Source organism: Leopardus geoffroyi, chromosome B1, assembly GCF_018350155.1.
Source record: "Leopardus geoffroyi isolate Oge1 chromosome B1, O.geoffroyi_Oge1_pat1.0, whole genome shotgun sequence".
Taxonomy (NCBI): domain Eukaryota; kingdom Metazoa; phylum Chordata; class Mammalia; order Carnivora; family Felidae; genus Leopardus; species Leopardus geoffroyi.
In genome coordinates this window covers 75,671,464-75,691,965 of record NC_059327.1, presented here as the reverse complement: position 1 = coordinate 75,691,965, position 20,502 = coordinate 75,671,464, and the positions used below count along the sequence as shown (strand labels likewise).

The 20,502-nt window shown below is 40.0% G+C and overlaps 1 protein-coding gene across 2 annotated transcripts in view; it reads left to right on the top strand.

Moving 5' to 3' along the window:
- The window catches only part of FHIP1A (FHF complex subunit HOOK interacting protein 1A), a 246,190-nt gene that overhangs the window by 139,670 nt on the left and 86,018 nt on the right, over window positions 1-20,502 (top strand). Inside the window, exons 3-4 of one of the 2 annotated variants that reach the window (XM_045465792.1) lie at window positions 8,026-8,138; window positions 15,326-15,557. In XM_045465792.1, the coding sequence (XP_045321748.1) occupies window positions 15,453-15,557 (105 nt within the window). In that variant the 5' untranslated portion in view covers window positions 8,026-8,138; window positions 15,326-15,452. The remainder of the gene's footprint in view (window positions 1-8,025; window positions 8,139-15,325; window positions 15,558-20,502) is intronic. The other variant, XM_045465790.1, reaches the window with a different exon arrangement.

The following is a 20,502-nucleotide window of genomic DNA, read 5'->3' as shown; positions in this document are numbered from 1 at the left end:
AGCACTGAGAGGTGGTTTGATTGGTAAGAATCCATTTTTTGTTGTTGTTGTTCTGTTTCCTTTTCCTTGGCTACACCCCTTTCACACAATAAACAGCTCTCCTCCTCTTCCTCCCCTTATTTTTTGAAACAAGAGTATCTGATTTCATTGAGTTTTGTACTTTGGCTTTTATTGTCACTTTCCTTTTTCCATTGAAGGGGAGGAAAAACTCAACTTGTGTACAGAGTAAATTAAATTATGAGGAAAATAGTCCACGGAGTTAAACAAGATGAACTGAGGTTTTGTAACTGAATCTAAGCATTGCCATGATGTTGCAGAGAGTCTAAACTATGATTCAGAAACATATTAGTCATTTTGATATACTGTTGATTTGGCTAATTACCCTGAAGGCTGGCTGGCAGACTGAATTGCCCAAGTCACCTAGTAATTTCGATCAAATCAACGAGTAATTATAGTTTTATGCAGGCAACAAATATAGAATACTGATTATGTTAGACTAAAGAAGATGTTATTGTGATATAATCATATAAAATACTTAATTCTAGCATTATAGCAGTCCTTACCTTTTTTGCACTCAGTGCTTAAATTCTCAGCACATGACAAAGATTGTGGCAACTTTTTGGAGAAAATCGTTTTATTCTCTCAATAAACCATACTTATAAGTAAGTACTTATATTTTAAACATACATTAATTATAATGAGCATGTGTTTGGAAACCCTTAGAACTAGATATGGTCAGGTTTAAAGCTCGAAATTCTCTTAGATTTCGCATAGAAAGAACCTAGAAATGAACAGTTTGTATGCTAGAGCCCAAAGTTTTTGCTACTAAGCTCACTATCAGTTCATTAGATCAATACTGATATTAGCACAATCAGGCCCACCTGAAATCCAGATTAAATTTGTTTGATTCCCATTCCGTTGTCCTCTTTTTTCTCACGTTGGGGAAATCCTTCTCCAGAGTATGGTGTTTATTACCGGATTTGTAACTGGCAATGTTTATATGCTATTTTCGTGGGCATAAATTTAAAATATTTTAGAAACAGAGCCATGTTTACTGAATGAAAAAAATCTGTCTTTAATTTTACTCCAGTTGTCTCTTGGATGGTTTACCTACATTCCTTTTCTATGAAAGCAGGAAATGTAACTTACTTGGAATTAGCACAGATTTGCTATGTAGTTAATGTTTGTGAGGCTCCTCCTCGTGAGTTATTCTGAAGCAAGCTCCTATGTTGTGTAGTAACTTCACCCACCTTATATGTCCTTGACCTACCACTCCCCCGCCCCCAAAAAATCAGAGAAAGAGAACAATAATTTCAAAGTTTCAGATATTTTGAGTTTGGTCTTGGGGAATTGTAGATGTGTTCCTGCTATCTTCTTGCTTGGTCCTAACTTCTACCTGCCTCTCCTGGGGTGAAATGTGTCAGTGTGCTGAAAGCCATTCCTGCATTTGACCATACATGTTATGTTTGGTACAACCGACCCCAAATGCCTACTGCTTTCTTGGGATACTCTAGCCATCTTGCCAGCTTAATGAGACAAAGTATGTTGATTTCCAGCAAGGGCTTTGCTAAGGGGTGTCGGTAGTAATTTTGAGTGTTTGCATGTATTGCCTTAGGCATGGACATTAGAATCTACAGAGAAGCTGCAATTCCATTCCAGTGGTATTGAGTCAGATCATCAATCTTTGGTAATTCTGCAGGGTTTAGAATGTAAGCGAATTATTATGCATATGTATATTAATATTATATAAAATTATCCTTCCACAAAAGGGAACTCTTTTGCTTCCATACCTACTTCACAGCTCCTTTGATTTTAGAAGTTAATTAGCTCTCAAGTGCAGGATGCTTTGAGGGGGAAGTAGGAACTCTTGTCTACTCTTTTTGCTCATCGTTTTCCACCTGAAACACTAACTCCAGGGAGAAATAGTGCCAATTGCAACATTTATCTCAAGCAAAATTTAATTTAAAATACCGTCTTTGATTTTGCTTTTCTTGCTTTCACTTTCTCTTTCTTTCCCCTCTGTACAGAAGACATTGATACACACATGTTAATTTAGTGGAGAAGAGTTTTAATTAAACAAGTATGGATAGCCTGAAACCATTCAAGTCTGTGCCAGTCACTGTAGAGGCAAGTGTAGATGAATTGAAGCAGAATATGGGAGAGCTGTGATCTACCCAGTTGCTTCTGGAGGCTTATAGATAAATTAATGCCTTCCTCCCCATGAGGACAGCCTCTCAGCAGGTCTGCTAGGGGGCTGGCAGCCATCCAGTCAATAAGCCATCCTTGCTGCAACAGTGGAACTGCTTAATACGAGTCGCTTCAGCTTTGCTTTTATTTCTTGGAAAGGCATCACAGTCAGCCTAAATTCTGGACCCCCCAAGCAGAAATTAGAGCCTCTATTACCCTTTGTTAATTGCAAATTACATATGGCTTTTGTACTGTAGCGTCTCTGAAAAGGCAGCAAGTAATGATTAGTGTTTCCATCTGTGTGCAGAACTAGACTTGTGTGTGTGTGTGTGCGTGCACCGTGTGTGCATCTCTGTGCGCAGGGAGAGTGAGAGAGCATGTACCTCTCATTGAGGGAAAGCACTGCTTTGTTTGGAGGTAACCGATCTCTTATGAAGTTCTATTTTCGACTTCCACAGGATGATGCTTGTGGCAAAATGGAAGCTTCAGTGTAGTGAGATCTGCTGTTAATGAGTGCAATATTTTTATTTTTATTTTTTATTTATTTATTTTTTTCAATATATGAAATTTATTGTCAAATTGGTTTCCATACAACACCCAGTGCTCATCCCAAAAGGTGCCCTTCTTAATACCCATCACCCACCCTCCCCTCCCTCCCACCCCCCATCAACCCTCAGTTTGTTCTCAGTTTTTAACAGTCTCCTATGCTTTGGCGCTCTCCCATTCTAACCTCTTTTTTTTTTTTTCTTCCCCTCCCCCATGGGTTTCTGTTAGTTTCTCAGGATCCACATAAGAGTGAAACCATATGGTATCTGTCTTTCTCTGTATGGCTTATTTCACTTAGCATCACACTCTCCAGTTCCATCCACGTTGCTACAAAAGGCCATATTTCGTTCTTTCTCATTGCCACGTAGTATTCCATTGTGTATATAAACCACAATTTCTTTATCCATTCATCAGTTGATGGACATTTAGGCTCTTTCCATAATTTGGCTATTGTTGAGACTGCTGCTATAAACATTGGGGTACAGGTGCCCCTATGCATCAGTACTCCTGTATCCCTTGGGTAAATTCCTAGCAGTGCTATTGCTGGGTCATAGGGTAGGTCTATTTTTAATTTTCTGAGGAACCTCCACACTGCTTTCCAGAGCGGTTGCACCAATTTGCATTCCCACCAACAGTGCAAGAGGGTTCCTGTTTCTCCACATCCTCTCCAGCATCTATAGTCTCCTGATTTGTTCATTTTGGCCACTCTGACTGGCGTGAGGTGATATCTGAGTGTGGTTTTGATTTGTATTTCCCTGATAAGGAGCGACGTTGAACATCTTTTCATGTGCCTGTTGGCCATCCGGATGTCTTCTTTAGAGAAGTGTCTATTCATGTTTTCTGCCCATTTCTTCACTGGGTTATTTGTTTTTCGGGTGTGGAGTGTGGTGAGTTCTTTATAGATTTTGGATACTAGCCTTTTGTCTGATATGTCATTTGCAAATATCTTTTCCCATTCCGTTGGTTGCCTTTTAGTTTTGTTGGTTGTTTCCTTTGCTGTGCAGAAGCTTTTTATCTTCATAAGGTCCCAGTAATTCATTTTTGCTTTTATTTCCCTTGCCTTTGGGGATGTGTCGAGTAAGAGATTGCTACGGCTGAGAGGTCTTTTCCTGCTTTCTCCAATGAGTGCAATATTTTTAAACGAGAAAATTTAAGAAATGTATTTGTAGGTGCATAATATTCGGTTTTCAATGGCAAATGTTAGTTTGGAAGAATGGGGTTTGTACAAGTAGAAAAAAATCCTATTAAAAAAGACAACATTTAAAAAGTTTTAGTGCAGGGAGCCTGGGTGGGTCAGTCAGTTAAGCGTCCGACTTCGGCTCAGGTCATGATCTCGCGGTCCGTGAGTTCGAGCCCTGCGTTGGGCTCTGTGCTGACAGCTCAGAGCCTGGAGACTGTTTCAGATTCTGTGTCTCCCTCTCTCTCTGCCTCTCCCCTATTCACACTCTGTCTCTCTCTGTCTCAAAAATAAACGTTAAAAAAAATAAAAAGTTTTAGTGCATGGTGGTGAAATCGCTCAACTATAACTACAGTAAACTGTAATGCTGGATGATTTTTAAAATAAGAGAAATCTTCATAGTGAGCTGTGACTGATGTATTTTTTTTTTGATTTTTTACTTTTACTTTGATGGATTTTGTTTTGTTTTAAAAAGAGGTCCTTAAAAAATTATTGAGACCCGTGGAGAACACAGGATTCCTCCAACGACATTTGGAGAACCAGTGATCTAGACTGACAACAATTTTGGCAAGACATTAACTCTCTAAATTCCCAGAGCTATGAACCCCATAGGGAAAGGTAAACTACATAAATTTTAACTAAGTATTATTACACAATAATTTAAAAATAAGTATTAGAAAAGTGGTCCTTAACAGTAAGACTGCCACTCTTCTGAATTCTTTGCACTTTTTTTTTAATGTTTATTTTTGAGACAGAGACAGAGCATGAGCAGGGGAGGGGCATAGAGAGAGGCAGACACAGAATCCGAAACAGGCTCCAGACTGTGAGCTGTCAGCACAGAGCCAGACACAGGGCTCGAACTCATGAACCGTGAGATCGTGACCTGAGCCAAAGTCAGACCCTTAACCGTCTGAGCCACCCAGGTGCCCTGAATTCTTTACACCTTCTTAACATTTTTTTTTCCATCTATATTTAGTCTGTTGGAAGCTAATAAGCCAGAACTCTAGATGTAGCTGTTTTCCCTTTGTGTGTCTTCTCTTGAATATTTTCTCAAATATCTTGTGGTCCTTATAATTGATTCAAACAGCATAGTGTAGGGGCGCCTGGGTGGCTCAGTTGGTTGGATGTCGAACTCTTGATTTCAGCCTGGGTCATGATCCCAGGGTCGTGGGATTGAGCCCTGCATTGGGCTCCGTGCTGAGCATGTAGCCTGCTGAGGAGTCTGTCTCTCTCTCTCTCTCTCTCTCTCTCTCTCTCTCTGCCCCTCGCCCCAACTTGGGCATGCTTGCTCCCCTCTCTCTAAAAACAAATCAAAACAAAACAAAAACAAAACAAAACTGAAAACAAATGGCATATTCTAGTAAGATTCTCTTTTATCCCTGTTCACACCATCAGGCGTTTTCTGCACAGGCACTTTTCCTTTCCTGTTGAGATGAAGAGACATCAGGTCTATTGGAATTGCTATACTAAGCTGGACTTGGGTACTGCTGTTTTGGATGTTCATTTGCTTTTATTTTATAAACTTTTTTTAAAGTTTATTTTTTTGAGGGAAAGAGCATGAGGGGGAAGGGGTAAAGGGAGAGAAGGAGAGAGAGGGAGAGAGAATATTCCAAGCAGGCTCCATGCTGTCAGTGCAAAGCTTGATGTGGGGCTTAAACTCATGACCCATGAAATTGTGACCTGAGCCAAAATCAAGAGTGGGACACCGACTGAGCCACCCAGGTGCCCCTGCTTTTATTTTAAATTAAAAAATGTTTTCTCTAAGTAGTACATGACCATGGTACCAAATGCAAAAAGTGAAGAAAGGTACACAGTGAAAAAAGGTCTCCCTGCCTCCTCTGTCCCCAGCCACCTGATGTCCTTCTGCAGAGTTGGCCACTTTGCTAACCTTTTTGGGTATCTTCACAGATGGTCTGTGCATTTTCAGGCATATAGAGTAACACATTGCTTTTTTTCTTACACAAACGATGGCGTCGTGTATTTGATGTTCTGTACATATTCTGGCAGCCTTTCCGATATCGGTACATTCAGAGCTACCTACTTTAAAAAAAAAAATTGTGACATAGTTTCCATTATATAGAAGTGCCCAACTGGGGCACCTGTCAGCTGTGCTGACAGCTCAGAGCCTGGAGCCTGCTTCGGATTCTGTGTCTCCCCTCCCTCCTCCCCTCCCATGCTCGTGCTCTGTCTCTCTCTGTCTCTCAATAATAAACGTTAAAAAAAAAATTAAAAAAAAAGAAGTGTCTAACTTATGTAACCAGACCACTGCTGGGGGATATTGAGGATCTTTCCAGTTGTTTACTATCTAAACAGTGCTACAAAGGCTATCACTGTAGTTAGAGAGGTGCTAGTGGTTAAGAGGACGTGTCTGGCTCAGATCCCAGGATATCTGCATGACTTTGATTAGGCCACTTCCTTTACCTCTCTGTAATTTCCTTACCTGTGAAAAAAGGGGAGTATAGCCCATGGGACTGTTGAGAAGATTTAATGTTGTAATATATTTCAAATAGTCCTGGCACAGAGACATGCTCCGTGTATGACAACTCTTACTATTCAGTCTGCCATTTTGCAAGATGATAGGGTCTTCATAGGATAAATGCACAGAAATCGTTTTGCTGATCAAATTTAATTTTGAAGACTATTGCCAAATCATTCCCTGTAGGTAGAAGACCAGTTGATGTTCTCACCTGAGGTGTGGGAGGTGAGCTCATTTTTAGTTCTCATAAATTGCCTCTGGATATGTGTGTAAATCTGGACTGTGATTGTATGTTCCTGAGGCCCATTTAAGTAGTTGCTCAAGAGGGAAAGATTTCAAGTTAAAAATTTCTGACCCCTGAAATTTTTCAGTCCTTCTAGAAGATCTTACTTTTTTAGTTTTATCATCATGACATCTTATCTTAATAATAAACTGATCACGGCAATAATAAATGTGTGAGTGGTAAACTACTTTAAACCAGTAGGCTTTTATTATGTACTTCTAGAATTCTTTACCTACTCATAGATGAGAAAATGTAGTCTATTAAATCTTCATACCATTTGTTAGAGGGATTATTATATTTACATGTAAGGAAGCTTTACATAATTTTTTTGTAATGTTTATCCATTTTTGAGAGAGAGAGAGGGAGAGACAGAGCATGAGCCAGAGAGGTGCAGAGAGAGAGGGAGACGCAGAATCTGAAGCAGGCTCCAGGCTCTGAGCTGTCAGCACAGAGCCCGACGCGGGGCTCTAACTCAGGAACTGTGAGATCATGACCTGAACCGAAGTCAGACGCTTTAACCGACTGAGCCACCCAGGCGCCCCCATAATTTTTATGTTCATAAAAAATGAATGTAAAATTAGAACTTGATAGTGTTAGGTTACCACATAAGCTACTAGTATTGCACCTGCTTGAAGGTAAGACAGCAGTCTCGATTAGCTCACGCACCAGTGGTGTACTCCATTTCTGTCATGTTTAGAGTACGCAAAAAGCACCAAACTCTGTGGCCCGTTTCACAGACTGGTGAAGAAGAGTGCTTTGTCCTAATCAGCGTAGGATCATGTTCTCGGAGACGAGCAAATTCTTGACTTCTAAGCCTTTGCCAACTCTGTAATAAATGCTAATCACTTTGTACCTCTGACACCTCACCTTGCAGTGTTTTGGGTAAGAGTGGAAGCGCTTAGCCAGCCATGAAATTGGTAGGACACCAAGGCCTGACCTGATTATTATTCAAGAGCGTGGTTACTCATGGGCTGGAACCAGCCCCACGCTGCTGCAGCAGAACTTTTAGTTACAATTAAAGTCACAAAAATTCTACAAGTCTCTCCAGTAATACCTTTAGTACTGGAACTGACTATTAGCCTCTGTTTTGGGACTCTCCATGGCTTTACCATGAATGCATCTTTAAAGTGGCTTTTAAACTTTTTTCAAATGGGAGCAATTCATTGACGCTTTTTTAGAATTGGCTGAAAACTGTAGCTGCCTCTCTTCAGAGAAGGATGCCCGCAATTTATGAGATTCCTGGATATGCATGGGATTTTATTGATACTTCACTCATTGGATTTAGTATGTCTTATGCCGTGCATGGATGAAGGACATTTTTTGAAAAGACGGCTTTTCATGTTGTTATTTCAAAAGGTAATCATCACATCACCTTGGTTCTACTATGGATTGCGTATCTGAAAATTTTCACTGAAAGCACTTGAAAAACTGCTGGGAGGGAACTAATTTTGAATGATACAGCTATAAAGGTAGGTGTAGACTCAACAGCACAACTTCCCAAAGTACCTGCTTTTCCCTAGAAAGTGCCCAAAAAACGTGTTGGTCAAAAACTTTTTTTTCCAAGAACATTTCTTGAGAAGAACTTCATTAGTATGAGAGGGTCCTTAGATTCAGAGCGTTTACCCCAAATCTCTGTTTTAGAATATTACCCCATAGAACTTGTTGGTTCATCTTGTTTCTGCATTTACCTCAGTTTTGTGGCATAAATCTTACCTGAGTTATCCCTTGATAGCTTTCAACAAAATAGTGGTGTGAAAGGGCGGTGCATACTACCAAAATTGTAGTGGTGAACTGGTTTGTTGGGGAGACTCCCCAAGAATGGTTTAGTTTTCATGTTTCAACAAATCAGTCCATGTGTGCAAGAAACTTTTCTGTTCAGTCACCAGCGAGCTGATGTCTCGACACTTCGTATAATTTTCAAAAACTATAATTTTTACGTTCTAAATCCTTGCCAGTAGTGGGTTAGTTTCTTAAATAGCCTTAAAAATTAAGTCCCCAAACAAATTTCAGGTATGAATATGAATATTAATTTTAATTTTTCTTCTCCATTCTACTTATCAATCAGTCACATGGCACTTGGGTATGACCTCGGTGGCAGCCCGTTCTAGTGAAATTAAAATGTAAACCATGGAATTCTTTCAAGAAGTTATTGACAGTTTTCTGCAATCTAGTTACTATTTTGAAGTATGCATTTATCAAAGCCTGAAACTATGTGGAATCTACGTACTGAGAGAATTTTCCTTGTGCACACTCTGTTAATGGGCGGTTTACAACTTGGTGGGACAAAACAAGATTCTGCTTTACTGAATAATGGACAATAATCAGTGAATGAGCCAGAGTCAAAAAACTATGGCAGGTTGAGGGAGGCTAAGGACAAGGTCCAGGAGACTCAGGGCCTATTGGATGCTTGCTTTATTTTCTACAGTCCAGCATTGCTATGTGATATGACAGCCAGAGAGAAAAGGAAACTGGGCCAGAGGATTACAGCACAGGGAGGATTTAGGTTTAATAGGATTTTATTAGGCTCTAAGTAGAGGTTGTCTGAGGTAGTTTAACCCAAAATGAATCCCCCCCCAACTGCTATTACTCATAATTGAGGGCACAAGTTTTCTCTCTCTTCAGGTGTTCCCAGTATTTGAAGAATCTTCACCCCTAGATGGAATTTTACATGATAAGCACATTTATAGTAATAGACTTTTTATGTATTTAGTAGCAGCCAATTCAGGGCATTCCAAAGTGCATTCTAAAACAATGAGTTTTTCTATTGGCAATTGCTTAGGAAAAAACCCAAACAAACCGAATTATATTAGAGATGTCTGATTCCTGTGCTTTGGGTTCTTTTTTTTTTTTTTTTTTTTTTTTTTAACGTTTTATTTATTTTTGAGACAGGGAGAGACAGAGCATGAACAGGGGAGGGTCAGAGAGAGGGAGACACAGAATCTGAAACAGTCTTCAGGCTCTGAGCTGTCAGCACAGAGCCCGACGCGGGGCCTGAACTCATGGACCGCGAGATCATGACCTGAGCTGAAGTCGGCTGCTTAACCAACTGAGCCACCCAGGCACCCCTGCTTTGGGTTCTTTAAGTGAACTAGGCTTTAATTGTTGTTTGTTTGTTTGTTTGTTTGTTTGTTTAATATACCTCCTTTTCTTTTTTTTTTTCTTTCTTTTTTTTTTTTTTTTTTTTTTTGAGAGAGTGTGTACGTGCAAGCATGAGTTGGGGAGAGGGGTAGAGGGAGAGGAAGACAGAGGGAATCTTAAGCAGGCTCTATCAGCATAGAGCCCAAAGCGGGGCTCCATCCCATGATCCTGAGATCATGACCTGAGCTGAAATCAAGAGTTGCACACTCAACCGATTGAGCCACTCAGGCTCCCTGAAATATGCTTTTAATTGTTAAAAAGAGTACAGATAGAATCCATTTATAACTAGAAATCTTACAAAGATTTTTATATTATGGCCATTATTCTGCTTCTAAGCTATCTTCTTACCCCTCCCCCATTAGTAAAACAGTGGAATAAAGTACAGAAAATAATGACTTTTTTTTTTTAAATTTTTTTTTTTTTTTCTCAACGTTTTTATTTATTTTTGGGACAGAGAGAGACAGAGCATGAACGGGGGAGGGGCAGAGAGAGAGGGAGACACAGAATCGGAAACAGGCTCCAGGCTCTGAGCCATCAGCCCAGAGCCCGACGCGGGGCTCGAACTCACAGACCGCGAGATCGTGACCTGGCTGAAGTCGGACGCTTAACCGACTGCGCCACCCAGGCGCCCCGAAAATAATGACTTTTGAGCTGGGAGAGACCTAAGAAATAACCATGTAATCCTAGTAACTCATCTAAATCAGGTTCCAAACCAAGAGCCCTGTTTTTTTACTCAAGGTCTCACAGCTGGTTAGAGTCCTGGAGCCATCACCCAGTTCAGAGCTCAAGTCTCCAAGTGGTGACTTGACATTTTCTGACCTCCACACGTGGAAGACTGAACTAAAAACTCTTAGCCCTATCCTTTGTTACCACTTTAAATCCACCTAATCTCTCTAAGCATTTCCACAAGCCAACCAGAGAAATATGAGGAGGGAAGAAGGAGAAATGGGAAGGAAGCCTGTCATGCCTTTTCATCAAGTTCAAGAGATTGCTTCTAATTTGGCGACTCACTGTGGAAAAACTCAGTGTGGCTTCTCTTTAAGTCTAGGCCTCTCCTACCTGTGTTCTTGACCTTGCCTTTCCTCTGCTCTCGTTGCTATATCAAAATCCTTAATATACACACACACACACACACACACACACACACATATATAAATATGTATATAAATATACATATATATTTAAATTCTCTATGTTCATTGGTTCCTTCCCTTCCCATTAGGCCTGCAAATATGATCATTTTTTCCTTAATAAAAATGTTCTCTTGGCCTTGTTTCCCCTTAAGGTGACCATCATTTCTTTTCCTTAAGGAATTTTTTATAATACATTATTAGAAGATATTATATTTAAATAGATAAAAGAAGGATGGTATGAGTGGTTTGAGATCATATATCATTAAATGACAAAATGTTTACTTTGTAATTTCAGTCTTATAGTGAAAGAGGGGTATATGAAAATAGAGTCATTTGTTGTTCAGGGGGAAAGTGATTTTCACACATTTATAGCTTTCCTCAGTATTAAACTTTTCAGAGGAGCCTGAAATTAGATAAGGATGTCTGTCTATTTGGGAATGAGGCTGAAGGAATTTTTGCAGTGGCAAGAGGTATAATCTAGTAACTAGAATCTAAGCCTTTATGATCTGATGGTATATTTTATAATTCTGTGATATGGAAGCATATGCATGTGCTTTTTTTCATAACCAAATAAAAGATATAATGTACTTTCAAAAAAGAGCAAATAAGAATACATATAATTCTTATGTCAGTTATCTCTATCCCCAACAGTGATTTAATAGCATTTTTCTTTCCTTACTGATGAAAAATGTTTTTACATATAATATTAAATTTTTTTTTTTTCAACGTTTATTTATTTTTGGGACAGAGAGAGACACAGCATGAACGGGGGAGGGGCAGAGAGAGAGGGAGACACAGAATCAGAAACAGGCTCCAGGCTCTGAGCCATCAGCCCAGAGCCCGATGCGGGGCTTGAACTCACGGACCGCGAGATCGTGACCTGGCTGAAGTCGGAAGCTTAACCGACTGCGCCACCCAGGCGTCCCTAATATTAATGAGATATATAAATTTGACTGTTCAGTAATTTTGGAAATAATAAAGTCAGTTCTGTCTGCGGTATAGAATCTGTGCTGGCTTATCAGACGCTATACATGTATTTTGGTAGCTCCTCCTCCCCACCCCATGCCAAAAAACTCAACAACCACACCACAAAACCACATGCAACCGCTGTCGGAAAGAGTCCTTTGGGTATTTTTCAGTGTTGGTGGTTCATTTGAAGAAAGAAAAAAGTCGCTCTGAATGGTTTATAGAGCTGTCTCTCAGGCATGAAATTCGAGTTGAAGACCGTGTGGGTATTTACAGGGAGAGCAGGCTGAGTATGTGGCCAGAGTGTTCCTCTAAACAGTCCCAGCACCTATAGGTCAGGCTACAGAGAGTAGAGGGCAAGAACGGGGAGAAAGGTCCAACAATGCCGTACTTATGACTTGAGCACATGTTCCGGTGGCTGCAGCCTCTTTTACCTGCTCCTGGCTTTTTGTTTAGTTTTGTCCTTCTCTGTTCTTCACTTGGGACTTTCAGCTGTGCTCTGAGAGTTAAATAAATAGCCTGGAATGGAAAAAATGCAAAAGGAAAAAAAGTGAAGCCTGAGAACAGGCAGATGCAGGAATATATTGAAAACCTTGGCATTTGAGGAAATATGCCTTTATACATCTCTCATAAATATGGAGTCCTCTCTTTCAGTTTTCTATTGCCCTGGGGACACGCTAGTGCTTTAATACTCTAACATGGGAATGAGAGACAGACAGACAGACAGACGGAGGAAATATCCAGCTTTCTTGTCTCGGATGTGTTGGAAGTATTTTCGTTTATAGAATCTTCTGGCAGTTTCTCCTTCTTAAACATGGCTTGCTTGACTTGCCTGATACCCACCCCCCCACCTTGTTCTCCCAAGCTTACCCGTTATTGTGGTTTCTGAATTTATGACACATTTAGAATCTTCTGTATTTATGACACATTTAGCCTTAAAAATATGATTGGTTAAGCATCGTCCAAGCGAGATGCACTTTTCTTAGAGAAGATACAGCCTCCTTTGGGAATAGGGCCAGGGATTAAAGCCAGGAGAAAGGAGAATATAGATTTCTAGAAAGAACAGTGGACTGGGAATCAAGAGACTTACCTTTGATTTCCATCAAAACTAACCTGTGGGGCACCTGGGTGACTCAGTGGGTTGACCGTTTGACTCTTGATTTTGGCTCAGGTCATGATCCCAGGGTTGTGGGATGGAGCCCTGAGTCGGGCTCAGTCCCAGAGTGGAGCCTACTTAGGATTCTTTCTCTGCCCCTCTCCCTGGCTTGCACACCCACTCTCTCTCTCTCTCTCTCTCAAATAAAATAAAGTAAAATTAAAACAACAAAAGAAACTAATTTGTGGTTTATGACTTTAGCTAAGATATTTATCTTGTCTATAATGCAGTCTCACTGTCTGAAAAGAGTGCGTGTGCAGCCCCTCTGAGAACAAACCTAACAGACCTTAGAGAGCATGTTTCTAATTTTGATTTAGAAGCAGTTGGCATGTTGAATGTTCCCTTCTTATGTCAGAAGAAGAATCTGGGGATCCTGGGGCTGGGAGGAGTCTCAAGGAGTCTTGTACTTTTTGAACCTCTGGGATGAACCGAAACACTCTGATTTTCCTCATTATTTTCATTATAGCATCTGAATAAGAAACATTGTCACAGAAATATGTTTAAGACAACAAGGGAGTTAAGTCGGAACTTGTTTTTATCTCTTATCATGTAAAGCAGGGCCACATACTGAAATGTTTACCTAATAAGGGCCAGTCCAGTAACCAAGAGTGAGGTGATGACGCTGGCTGTCAGATTCTAGGGAGTGGTGGGGACCGTGGGAACGGGAAATGTATACCCTGTGTGCGTGGGGAGGCCACTCCTGGTGTTTAAGACACCACATGGGCCTGTCAAAACATGCCTCTTAGTGGCAAAGAGCTATTGTTGGCAGTGGGCAATGTCTTATTGAAAACAATAGATTTGTATTATTAGGAATTAAGAATTACATGTTGGAAAATTCACCAATTTGAGTAATAAAATATAGTCCTAGACGATACACATGAGCTGTTTCCCTCAGGTATGTAATTTGTGTGATCTTTCTTCAAAGAGGCTGTCCTCTTTTTACATACTTTAATCCCCTTCCATTCTCCTTAAAAAATGTTTTCTTTCCTCAAGAATTATCACATCTAGCAAGTTTTCTGTTCTTACATTCTAACATTTTTCCCCCAGATATGAATGTTGAATGGTTAGCCTTCTACTCCCAACAGATGTCCTTGTTTTGAATATTCCTTAACTATGTTCTAGTTAATTTCACTCCCTGCAAAGAACTTGAGCCATAAGTCTAACCTGAATCCTCACATTAAGCCCCCTTTCTCACACTTTATTGTTAGTGGGCGGAACAGTTGACCAGTGTGATACCCTTCATATTACTCAGTTGAAAATAGTTGGGGTTTTTTTGGCACTGCAAGTCTGGAAATTTTATCATGGATTTTGTTTCCCGGTGCTCTAATAATTATCCTGTAATCACTTTGAACTCTCTCCAGTTTGTACGCTTAAAAAAAAAAAAAAAAAAAAAAGGATTCTGAACTGTACCCAGTCCTTTGGATGGGCTGACCACAATGATAAGACAATACCATTGTCTTACCACTTTTGTCTGAGAGTTAGCAACACGCAACTGGCTCATATTTACTATACACTCTGTGACCTCAATATCTTTTTTCTCCCTACTGGCTCTGTTGTAGTCATACTTTCTTCATATTTTATCCACATAATTCATTTTTCATTTGTAAGTGTGCTATCTTGTACTCACACCGAGTAAGCACTATCTTGTTTTTGATGGATCATTTCTATCTGTGATTTGTCAAGGTTACTTGGAATTCTATTATTTTTCAGAAAAGCTAGAAACCTTAACTTGGTTTGTAGCTATGAAATGACTGAGAATGCTTTAAATTCCATTATGACAGCCATTGATTAAAAAAAAATTCAATCATAATGGACCCAGGAGTCTGGGTGCTGTTTTATAAGTACCCCAAGTGGCATCAAGCCATTTATTTCTGTCGCTGTTAACTAATGGTTTTCCTGTTTCTGGATGTTTTTAAACTCCACAGACATTGTTATCATAATCTCTTGCTTGATTATAGACACTAGATTTGAATGATTAGAAATTCAATCTAGGGGACTGTGGTTGGTGGTAGTGGAGAAAATAAAGCTGATAATTGTTTAATTCATGCAGGTAGCTTTGGTAGTAGCATCATTATTTTATATTTTTGGTAGCAAGATAGGAGAAAATAGGGGAACCCGTAGATAGAGTAGTAATGTCTCTTTCGTGGATATTTTGTTCTGCGTTGGACTTTGAGAATGTCTATGCTTGGATTTAAATTTAATAGCCAGTGTCCTATTAAATATATGAACATAACGAGATGTGTTTTTGTTATTGTCCTTACAGGTTTCAGAAGATAACAATGAAATGTGAAGAAGTTACATTTCTTACGTGATACTTGAAAGTTAGTGACTGCTTGCCAAATTTTCTGGAAAATTAAATATGACTTAGAAGCATTGATGTATGAAGGTTTATGATGTCATCGGTTGCGACAGAAAGTAAACTCCAGCAGACTGTGAGCCTGCAGGGAGTTGACCCAGAAACATGCATGATTGTATTTAAAAACCACTGGGCACAGGTAATGTATGAGTTCCACTTCCTCTGCTGGCCTAGGTAGCCCTCAAGGTCTCCATCACCTTGAACCAGGATTGCCTATCTCTGTGGCACTAACTAAGGCTTCCAGAAGTATAGGGCACGGAAACCCTTTCAGGTGGAAGGGAAAGCAACTTTTTTTTTTCTTTCCTAGAATAGGGATCTGGTTAAAAACCATGATTGCCATAAAAGCAATTAGGGAACATATATGTTCCTCAGATATTTTTAGAAGAACAGCAATTGGCCTTAAAGTGACTTTTGCATCACTTTGCAGTAGACTTGACCTTGTTTACAAACTCTCTTTCCCTCCTCCCTGATGATTTCCATTTAGTCCTCACATTCCAATAGCACTAAAATACACATTTATGAAATACCTACCAAGTGCTGTGCTGAGTACTTCAAAAGCTTTAAGCTTTATGTCATTTAATCTTCTCTGCAAACCCACAAGGCAGTTAATATTAGCTTCCTCATTTTACAGATGAGGGAATGGAAAATTAGCGATGTTAAATGACTTGCTTGAGGTTATACAAATAGCAAGTTTGCAAGCAAGTGCATAGACCTTGGTCCCTTGACTCGTGTATTTGACCTCTGTGCTTCTACCATTTTTTGGGCTGGTGGTCCCTGTGTAATTTAACAAAAGAAGATGCCTGGCAGTACCTGAATTCATTAGAAAGCTGTTTCTAAAAGTTTTCTTGATTATTCGTTTTGACTTCTCTGTAACTCTGATCTGCTCATAGAGATAATTAAGGGTTGAGTGTTCAGAAAATTTATCAGCTCACCACCTTTCCTCAGGGAGTTTGTAAGTAGTAAAATAAATAAAATTGGCCTTCTTTACTACTTGTCCAACATTACACTCCCTAGGTGAGCTGGTAAGTGGCTATTTATGTGACAGTTTTTTAATGACTACCCAGTTCCTTCCTGTGGCCGGACACAGCACAGGGGTTAAAGCACTGAGCCTGCAAATCACAACAATTATAGGGGACACAGTTTAGATCAAAAACAAAATCGATTCTACTTCTGGGTCATTTGCACTTTGTAGCTTCTTGTCATTCATATAAAGCTTCCAAGATTTTTTATGCATTTCCCATTCTCTGACTTTTTACAATTAGAATCATAATGGATTTGCTCTGGATTTTAAGGGCATGTCTGCTTTAGCAAAGGGAGGAAAGTAATTCAGGAGTTTTCCAGATAATTAAAGTAGTTGTCTTTGACTTTGCACTTTTATAAGTATTTTAATGTGCCAGCTCCAAAGTGGGTTTGTGAACCAAGGGGATGTGGCTGTTAGCCCATTGGGTGTGGGAAGAATATTTTAGAAAGCCTATTTTTATCTTTATCTTTATCTTTAATTTAACTTAATTTTATTTTTTTGAGAGAGAGAGGGCAGAGGTGGGGCAGAGGGAGAGGGAGAGAGAATCTTAAGCAGTCTCCATGCCCATCCCAGAGCCTGACATGGGGCTTGAACTCACAAATGCATGAAATCGTGACCTGAGCCGAAGTCAGACACTTAACTGACTTAGCCACCCAGGCACCCCAATTAGGTGTTTTATATTAACAGTACTTTCAGCCTCAGTCATTTCACGTGGCTGAAGAACTCCCATCATTCTAGTATGTATTCTTGGCTCTGAGCCCATTTTGTTTATTTGTGTAAAAATACTTTTGATTGTAATTGTTCCTGGTGGAGTATCTGTGATGTGGTCCATTTAATATCCATTTATATAGACATGCTGTATCAACCTCTTGATTTTATGTGGATGGATCATTTGCCCTGTCAAATTCCGTCCTGGGCAAGCTTTCTCCAAAGCTGTTGGAGTGCTGTTAGAGAGTCTTAATTCATGAATGTGTAAATACTCTTTCACACTAGTGAAGGAGTAAATTAGTGGTCCCAGAATCATATTACTCATTTCCCTATCTTATATGAATGACTTCAGCATTATCAGACATTTTGGGTTATCTGAAACATAGTACCCTTTGTTTAGTGCAGAAAATATATATATTTTTTCTTTTCAAAATTTTAAATGTTTATTTATTTATTTAGAGAGAGAGTGAGGGTCAGAGAGAGAGGGAGAGAGAGAGAGAGAATCCCAAGGAGGCTTCATGCTGTCAGTACAGAGCACGATGGGGGATCATGACCTGAGCTGAAATCAAGAGCTGGATGTTTAACCAACTGAGCCACCTAGGAGCCCCTCTTTTCAAGTTTTTACTTAAATTCTAGTTAGTTAACATATATTGCAATACTGGTGTCAGAAGTAGAATTCAGTAATTCATCACTTACATAACAACACCCAGTGCTCATCACAAGTGCCCTCCTTAGTACCCATCACCCATGTAGCCCAAGCCCCACCCACATCCCTCCATCAACTCCCAGTTTGTTCTCTATAGTTAAGAGTCTCTTATGGTTTGTTTTCCTCTCTTTCTTTTCCCCTCCTCCCATATGTTCATCTGTTTTGTTTCTTAAATTCTAATATGAGTACAGTCATATGGTATTTGTCTTTCTCTGACTGACTTATTTCATTTAGCATAATATACTCTAGCTCCATCCACTTCGTGGCAAATGGCAGGATTTCATTCTTTTTTTTTTTTTTGATCTGATGGCTGAGTAATATTCCATTGTATCTATATATGCCATATCTTCTTTATCCCAGTGCAGCAGAATATTGAGTTGAGAGTAAGGATAACTTTGTCAGAGGGAATGGTGTTTAGTTATTAAATACTTGCTTTTATAAAGTGGAGACACTCTTTGTTTTATTGTTGTTTCAACCATTTCTTTAACTTTCTTACCTCTTTAGCCTTGACTTTTCCTTTTAAATAAACCTGCAAAGTGCCCACAGTGTCTATTTACTTCCAAGAAAGGCTCTTGAGGACCTTTCTGTTGCATTTCTTCACGTTGAAGAAATGCATGTGAATGTCAACACAATTATTGTTAAATGGAGATTTACCAAGCCCAAACTGCGGATACATTGGTATAGGGGGCACAGGTGGACATGGGAATGTGTAAGCCTTGGTCTGAGCTTTTAAAGAATGTATATGCTGGGATACCTGGGTGGCTCAGTCGGTTGAGTCCGACTTCAGCTCAGGTCATGATGTTGTAGTTCATGAGTTCGAGCCCCACATCGGGCTCTGTGCTGACAGCTCGAAGCCTAGAGCCTGCTTCAGATTCTGTGTCTCCGTCTCTCTTTGCCCCTCACCCCTCATACTCTGTCTCTCTGTCTCTCTCAAAAATAAATAAACGTTTAAAAAAATTTTTAAAAATAAAGAATGTATGTGCTAATTTGGATGACAAGGTGAGATACATGATTAGAAAATGAATAATATTACTACAGGAATTAAATCAAAGGAAGGGACTATTATGGGTGAAAGTGGCTTGGGAAATGGAGGAAGTGAGATTTTTGATAGCTTGACTATAGGAAAGGAAAGTTTTCTTGACAAAGGAAAACAATGTTTTGGAGAAGATGTTGGGAAGAAATGTTCAGCTTTGGCTTTTCTTGGTGATAAAAAAAAAAAGTGAGGAAGTTAGGGCAAAGTGGAGGTGCAAGGCTAACTCAGGTAAGGAATGAGAGATTCAGTTGATAGGAATAAATGAGACTCATTTCAGAGTTTTGTACATTAGTACTTTGTTGTGAGTTGTGTAGTGTGGAGCTACATGTGGAAGGGTTGCAGAGGATTGGGAAGTGAGCTAAAGCCTGACATAATCTCCTGTGACTAGTGTGACAGCAGCCCCTGGGTTCCCCTGAGGCCACCCAAGGAACCTGTAAGGCTGGTAAGAAATGTGGCATAGTCAGAACTGGGTGACAACATTGTATTTACCGAAGTGCCCCAGCAGCTGGCAAGCATAATACTTTTTATCTGTTAAATTAGGGAACATGAAGTCAACAGACATCTGTGGTATCCAGAGTTCTTCTGTTTGTTAGGATACTTGAGTACAAATTCAGCCTAATTAACATGTATTTGGCAGTTTCTGTTCCAGGCCTTGAGTTACAAAGCAAACTCTGATGGAGGAGGCTATCCGCTTGCCCACCTACACGCTGCAGTCTGTCAGGGACAGCTTGTCACACAACCAGCCATCATCCACGGCAGTCTGTGATTCAGGAAGGTTGCCAGTGGAGAGATCTTGAATGGCCCAGTTGTGCACTTGAGTTTCCAAACTGTTCCCTGGGCCCAGTGATGTTATGACATCCCCAGAATAGTTCTTTAGGGGACATTCGGCAGGTGACATTGCTGACAGTGAATCCAGGCCATAGGAAGCAGCCTCTGGCTTGTACTTTCTCTCACTTTCTGAGACGCCGTCTTGCACTGTCATGTTGCCAGAGCAGTGACTCTAAAACCCAGATTTGCCCGTGTCAGTTTTCTAGTTGGACATTTCAGTGGCATCCGGGCACCTACAGGCCAGCACGTCACACAGGGCCTTTATGGTCTGCCTTCATTTCACTCCCTGTCTCTGATTTATTCTCTAGAGATGGGAAATTACTTGGAGTTCCTGGCCAACCCCACTCCTAGGCAGTGGCCTTCACACTATTTCACGCTTCTCTGCTTTAGGCATTTCCTCCTCTTCCTGCCTGGAATATCCCTCCCCCTGGTTAAATGCCTCTCCTTCTTAAAGACTCTTTTGGGACATCAGTTTTTCTAGGAAACCTTCTCTGCTCTCTTTTATGCTTCCACTCTGTGCTCCAGCAGCATCCTGAGTGTTCTTTCTCTGTTATACCAGCCACATTTTATTAAGATTATGTGTGCAGTAGTTTCCTTCCACCCTCATTTCAAGCTCCTCATGATCAGAGACCATTTATAGTTGACCTACATCTCCAAGTGCCAAGAATAGCGTAGCCCCACTGTTGTAGATATTCAATAAATTGTTGAACTGCGAGATAGGAACATTGTATGAAGTACAACTTTAGAAGAGCTAGGTGACTTAGAAAACAGCTTTGAACATACATTAG